Source organism: Balaenoptera acutorostrata, chromosome 14, assembly GCF_949987535.1.
Source record: "Balaenoptera acutorostrata chromosome 14, mBalAcu1.1, whole genome shotgun sequence".
Taxonomy (NCBI): Eukaryota; Metazoa; Chordata; class Mammalia; order Artiodactyla; family Balaenopteridae; genus Balaenoptera; species Balaenoptera acutorostrata.
In genome coordinates this window covers 77327910-77335483 of record NC_080077.1, presented here as the reverse complement: position 1 = coordinate 77335483, position 7574 = coordinate 77327910, and the positions used below count along the sequence as shown (strand labels likewise).

General features: G+C 35.2%; 1 protein-coding gene across 1 annotated transcript; it reads right to left on the bottom strand.

The window, feature by feature from the left end:
- Nucleotides 1-251: 251 nt before the first annotated feature.
- Nucleotides 252-944, bottom strand: LOC102997725 (type 2 phosphatidylinositol 4,5-bisphosphate 4-phosphatase-like). Its single transcript, XM_057528163.1, has one exon. The coding sequence runs from the start codon at nucleotides 942-944 to the stop codon at nucleotides 252-254; it is 693 nt and encodes a 230-aa protein (XP_057384146.1).
- Nucleotides 945-7574: the final 6630 nt, after the last annotated feature.

Sequence of the window (7574 nt, the reverse complement as noted above, 5' to 3'; positions counted from 1 at the left end):
CAGTGAGAGGCCCACGCACCGCGATGAAGAGTGGCCCCTGCTCGCCGCAACTAGAGAAAGCCCTCGCACAGAAACGAAGACCCAACACATCCAAAAAAAAAAAAAAAGTCCATTAGGTAAATGATTTAAAGATGTCCAGAGTAGCTTATTGAGAACTGCTAGATACTCTCACCTGCATGACCAAATCATAAACAAGCTTATGCAAAACCAAGTTCTGGATAACTCACTCTTATGGCTCCCCAATAACAAGCTCAGATAAGGCAGATCAAAGCTAAGAGATAAGCAACTGCCCAAGAAACATAGGTTGCATGAAATTGCCTTGCAAAATCTTGGGTGCCAATAGTTAATTTAACTCCAGTGAAAATACATATCATTCCAATGGTAATATATGCACAGCAGCACCTTCGAGGAAGTGCACTACCCACTGAGGAAATGTTTTTGCAGTGTGGGCATTTTGCCAGAGTGTTGAACCTCAGTTCCATCCACAAGAACATGTTTCCACAGTGCCCACACATGATCCTTGTACCTTCTGGTCGGACTGGCAATGCAGGTTGAGCTGGCTGTTCTTCAGAAATAAGCATTACTGGGCCAAGGTTAATTGTGTGTCTACAGGTGGGTCTTGGACATCCTATTTGCCGTGATGTGTCCTTATAAATGAGGAGACAATTACAAGGGCATCTAACATACTTCTTCCCTGTTGGGGGATTTTTGACTGGCATAGCATCATTGCAAACCGTGCACTTAGCCACGTGCTGGTGAAGCTTGCCATCCAAATTGAGAGATTGGCACACATGGCAGTTTATTACTGGACTACCACTGGCATCTGGACTGGCGATGGCTGTGTACGGAGGTGGGGTTCTGCTCTGGGGCTGCTTTCTTGTAAGTATGGTGGGGACATGGGAGTGACATTTCTCGAATGGGATGCAGAGAGCAGAGGCAAGCATTTATCCACCTCATCAGCAGTCGTGACTGCAGCAGTGATGGTGGGGCTGGTGGGGAGATGCTGAGTCTAGTAGTTTCTGTTTCTTAAATTCAGTTTCATATTTATTATTAGATGTGAAATTGAGAGGTTTTAAAATAATGCCTTATTTTCAGTGTAGGAGATGTTGATCTGAAGAATGGAATTTGAAACTTGGTTCTGTTAATTAATTACATGAATTGAATGCTCAAAGCTTTATCTTTATGTCTAGTAAAGTAATAATAATAATACCAATCTTACTGGTTTTTAAGGAGTTTCAATGAGATAGTATATGTTAAATTATAATGGTATTGCTTGCTTGGCAAATGGTAGGGAGCTTTTTAAAAAACCTTCTTCACTACTTAGTACAGTACTTATCATTATCATTATTAGTTTGAGTGAATAAGTCCATAACCTTATTAGGAGACTAGTGTAGGTAAGTGGTCTATTAACTTTATGAGGGGGTAGAAGGCTCACAAAACATATTTTGTTAATATTTCAAAATATGGATAACTCAGAAACTTCAAACATTGTACTGTTGCATGAAATGACCTTCACAGGTCATTTAGTAAATAGTACTTGAAGTATGCTTGGGTTGCAAGGAATGAAATGGGTGACATTAGTTTAGCACAACATATCCTGTGGAATCAGCGTGTAACTTTTATTTTCTCCTTTAGCTTTGAGTGAAGAATGCAATTTCAGTTGAGCACGGAGTTGGAGATTCACACAACTAGGGTTTTATTACCAGCTCCATCAATGACATACAGTGTACCATTAGGGAAAAATTACTTTTCTGAACATCAGAATTCTCCTCTTTAAAATGGAAATGCATCTGGTGGCTTGGAAAATAATGTTGGATTTGGCAAATATAGGTACATTCAATATTCTAGAACACCTTTGATTTAATGAGACAATGAAATTCATGCTGTGTTGTTTATAATGCCAAGAAATAGCAAATAGGTATAGTTGTAAATAGTGATGATGATGGTGGTGATGATGATGATAGTAATAAAAAATAAACAACTACATAGGAAGTTACCTCAGCCAGTGTAGCCATATTGATGCAGCATGATGTGCTATGTTGTGAATGTGGAAGGGCAAAAATCACCTGTGCCCTTTAAGAGCATTGCCAGCCAAATTAGCCCTCTCCAGTGTGATCTGAACTGGCATCACTATACAAAAACACCGACCTGAGTGCTCACGTTTGATCTTGGTGATTGTGTGCCCTATCATTCAGTATTTGTATGATTGTGTAAGCACAGGTGTATGTTAGTATATTTGTAGTTCTCCAAACTGTGGATCAAAGGGTTGTATATAAAACAAAGCAGGAAGAGTTGGTTGACATAAGACAAGGAGAGGAACTATTTTCATCAACAAAGTGATTCTAAACCAGTCTTCAAACCCATCAGGAGATTCTGTTAAGAACTAGGAATCAGGAACTGGTTCAGATGCAATAGGGAGCAGATTAACTGTTGTCTGATGTTCCTGTGGATGTGCTAGGGTGAGAAAGATATGAATGTGAAGACAAGTACAACTAACCTCGAACTGGGAAAGAGACTTTTCAAAGTCTTTAACTAAAAGGGAAAGGGCTTTTAATTAGGTCCATGGTGACTCGCAGTTGTGTAGGACTAATCAGGGTGAGGCTGGATCTAGTTTTAATATCCTGAGCAGAAAGGAACACAGCACTGAGCACCAGAAAATGTCAGTGAATGACAAGTATAGTAACATTTCTGATTTTTAATGTCTTTGGTTTATTCATGTATCCTATAAACAGGGATTTACATGATTTTAACCCATTAGATAGAGCCATATTTAAGAACATGTATTTATTATTAAATAAGTCTGGAAGATGTAAATAAGCAAAAATACCAAAGAGCAATGTGGAGAGAAGAAACAATGAGATATCACAAATTAAATGCAATAAATCTCAAGTCAGAAAAGAGAATAATAAAACAGAAAAAAAAAGCTTTAAAAGATTCCTGCTATGCATAGAAAGGAAATTTTGTTTGTTTGTTTGTTTTGTAAATAATGGTAAATATAATTGGATAGACTTTTTTGTTGTTGCTGTTCTTAAGGATGATTTATTGGAAGCATAGTTCACAAAAAATCTCACAAAATTCAGACAATTTAAATTGAATATAAAAATAAAAATAATTCATTTTGCAATTATCTGTTGAGTAACCACTATGTACCTGTCATTAGTCTAGGCACTGGAGTAACAAATAGAACATAAACATCAACTCCATCCTTATGGGCCTTATAATAGTGGGAGAGAGACGACGATAAATGAAATACTTTTGACTGTAAATAAATTTAAGAATCAATAAAATAACAAAAAGTAAGAGCAGAAAGGACATCTGCAAACCTAGAACTATACTTGTGAAGAAAAACAAAGAATTTCTGTGTTAAAATTTTTAATAAACTAGCCATCCAGGAAAAGATTAATGGATTTAGTCATTCATATTTTTACCAACTACGAAGAGGAATTCTGGAAAGATAGCAACATGCTCCCTCATTCCTGAATCCTTCTCCTTCCCAACTTAAAACCACTCTCAAGTGAAATCCCTCAAGCGTCCCCTGAGTGTTCCAAGGGAGAAAGCAAGCACCAGATTCCATTATCCTAAGTGCTCAGGGAGAGCCAAGAAACCAAATATTCCTAATTAACATTGACCTTATTGTTATTTTCTTTACTTACAAACACCCATCAGTGAAGAATACAATGGCCAGTAGTACAGTTAGGTACCAGTACCTTGATTTGTGCTAAGGTACCAGCAGTTTTACCCATAGTTGCTTCTGTACCATCATTGCACAAGTCAACACAGTTCTTCCATGGGGCCCAAAAAGTGATGTAATTAAAAAATATTACTCATATTTTGAATATTTCAGTGCCACTTGTGCTTGGTGCCAAAAATTCACATAAAACAAGCTCTTCCCGGTTGCTTATTTAGTATCCATAACAGATGAATACAAGCAAATGAGCAAGTCCAGCCATGCTTGTAGATTCATCCATTTGTAAGGGGAAAAGTATAGTTGTGCAGATGAGATATTATCTCATCTCCATGTTTGCAGGGAAAATTTTAATTTGACAAGATGCTCTAATACCACAAATTGGCACTGATGTGAATGCTTTTATTTTTCATCAGCAAGCATTGAGCAATGTCAGTGGTCCAAAGTTTTATTATATTTTTTAGCTATTGTGTGTTCTTCTCTAGCCAATGGAATATGATAACATTCCATGTAAGATGTTTCAATGGCTTCTGCAAGTCTAGTTTGAAAAACTGTAAGAAATAGTTTTGTCTGCTAAAGACTTTAGACCAACTATGTTTTAAATATTTAATTACTTATTTTTTTAAAATTTTGAATGCTTGGTCTCAAAATAACATTGCAGCTTAACTGGCACTACAAAACTGTTTTAAAATATTCTGTTTCAGAAGACACAATACAAAAATTATTAGCATTTATAAGGTGAGGAAAGTAGCATTTTGTCACAGTTTTGTTTCTTGGTTACAGTTTCACCAGGTTATTTAGAGAAGATTTCTCTCTTCCATTAGTCAAATAACCCTCTAATATGAGAGTTTAATTTTTCTCAGCATTTTTAGTTGTAGATAGTGCATCTGTGGGTTGAGAAAATGAGTCTTCTTTTTTTAAGCCAATAATCATTCCTCAAATATATATTTCCTCTATTTGAAAATAAATGATTATATTCTAAAATAGTAATATTATTACTAAAAATATTATCTTTAGATAATAATTAAAATATTAGAACTTTTTTTAAATTTAAAATCATACAAATCTAGACAACTTCTACTTCTTTTTGTGTTTCCATGTAGGTACAAGGAGAATTTCAGAATTTCAGAGTAAGATTTACTGGATGATAATGAGTTTACAAAGATTAAAAGAGGTATAATCAGGACTTCCCTGGCAGTCCAGTGGTTAAGATTCTGCGCTTCCACTGCAGGGGGCTCAGGTTCCATCCCTGGTCAGGGAACTAAGATCCCGCATGCCTCGTGGTGCAGCACAAAACAAAACTACATCCATGTTATGACTTCCATAAAAAGAAGTACAATCAGTGATAGTAACAGAATAGTGTAAGTACTAATTAAAAATTAAGTTAATTTATGAAAATTCAAATATTTATATGCTATAGATTTCAGAAAACATAGGAATATTCCACACAAGCATATATTCCATTAGCAGTAAAAACACATGTCCTGCATAACATGTAGTTTCTTGTAAGATGTACTGCACACTTATTCATGAGTGAAAGTAAAAGGGCAAAAATATCTCCATATTATATAGCATGGAAGTAGTTTGGCTTAGCAGAACCGTTGAAATTGTCTTGGGAACTTCTAGGGGTCCTTCAACCACACTTTGAGAACAATTGTCCTACTGGAAAAAAGGGAGTGGCTCATGAGTACATTAAGCTGAATTATAGAACAATACAAAAAAGTTACAATTTTCACATTTTCTCTTTGATTAAAAATTTAAAATTCAAATTACATTTATATTAATAAATTCAAAGAAATATTCTTCCAAGGAAAATTTTAATCCACATATCTCTATTTCTATATACATTAGTATGTCTGTGTGTCTGATTTATAAGAAAATTCTGATTGTTTAATATAAGAGTTGACTTTAACCATAATAAGAACATAACTTTAATTTCTTTGCAAAGAAGAGTAAATGACAACTTTATGAAAATGATTTCATTACGTGAAATTTATGTCTGCTATGGACAGGAATTCTAAAATATTTTCTTAGGCAGCATCAATAGCTCTGCAAGCACCACATGCTAAGAACATTAATCCCTCAATTCAAAAAATTATTTCTTTAGGACATACACCCAAATGTGTCAAGATAATAGAGTCAGAATCTTAAAAATGACACTTTTAGGTGCAGTGATAATGGTCACTGAATTGTCAAGTTGTGAATGCTGTGGTCTGGAAGGAACCTTAATGGTTATCTAGTTCAATTACCCATCAAATGCTTAATATACAGCTTCCCTGCCAAGTTCAGTCTCTGCTTAAATGCCTCTAAATTAATATAGAAAAAGTACAATTCTTTAGTTTGTCATTTTTATGTGGCACTTTTGCTGGAAGTCCTTCTTTCTATAGAACAGACATTGAGTTTTTTTATGCCCACTTTCTTACTAGTTTGATTCTTGAGACTGAGAAGACATTCTGATTGAGTCATTAACTAGTTATGCAATCTTTGAAAGTCACCTAAGTGATCTAACTCCAGTCTTTCATAGGAAATGCTTGCATTTCCTAAGGTTTCTTTAGGTTGTTTCTGCTCTCAAAATGGACAGTTTTTTCTCTCCACACACATGAATCCATATCATGTGTGATCTTTCGTGATCTTCTAATCTTTGGAATCCCAATTTCCTTTTCTCAAACTTGTTAAAAATTCTACTTACTCTTTTTTGTGAGTTATTTGAGAACAGCAAAAACAGTGCTAAGCTGTGAATGCTCTACATATCAGCAATTAAAACAACACCTGGTTTAAATTAAATATTAACATTATGGGAAAATGAATAAAGGGAAGTAATAAGTAGCATTTGCAACAGTTTAGTTAGGCAAAAGCACACACACATTTATTGCTATATTAAATAATAGAATTTGGGGCATTTGTGTCTTTAGTATGGTAGAAAAGGTCACAATAGATTGATGCTTCATCAGATAACAACTATATACTCTGGAGAAAGCATATATACATACACATACACACAGACATACCAACACGCAATCTTACTTAATGACTTTTGGAGAGTGAATAAGAGCAGACATATATTAGAGGTGAGTTGAAATTTGGAAGAAAGGGCTGTCATGGGCTGAGCTTCCTATTTTGATGACCTGAGCTTGAGGCTAGCCAGAGTGTCAGGTACAAAGTAGTGAAGGGCAGCTAAAGAAGCAGAGGACAGAGAACAGGACAGCCATGGCCTCTAGAGAGTGGGGAAGAAGTCCTGAAGAGGAAAAAGCCAAAGAAGAGGAATTCTAAATTCTATATACACTCTACCCAAATCTCTGATTGACCCTGGGACCATGCATACATGGAGCAAAATCAAGGTTAGCTGCCCCTAAGAATAAAAGGACTGAACTGAGATCTGCAATACCACCCACTGCAGGTGAAACAGAATTTGCAGTTTGGGTCTAATCAATTTAACTGTCTACTAAAAACATTTTAAGAATAAGGGTCAAAAACATGCCAAATTTGGTGAAAAACTTAATTTTACATCTTCAAGAAGTTTAGTGAACCACAAATAGAATAATTACAAGTAAAATGCCTAGCCACATCTGAATGAATCTGCTTGTAAATCAAAGAGAAAGAGAGAATATTGAAAGCAGTTAGGAAAAAGAAATGATTTGAAAGATTGTAGTTTTCACACCAGATACAATGAAGATCAGAAGACCACAGATCAAATCTTTGAAATATGGAAAGGAAAAAAAATTGTTAAGCCAAAATTCTAGTACAGTAAAAATATGCTTTAAGAAAGAAGGTGAAATAAAGGCATTTTGGGTTAAAAAAAGCAAACAAAACCAAAAAATTATAGCAACAAAAAATTGTCAGCAGATCTGCACTTCAAGAAAGGCAGTTCTTCAAGCTGAAAGGAAGTGAT

Coding starts and splice junctions, on each gene's coding strand:
- LOC102997725 (XM_057528163.1), bottom strand. CDS start 944: ATGCTTGCCTCTGCTCTCTGCATCCCATTCGAGAAATGTCACTCCCAT.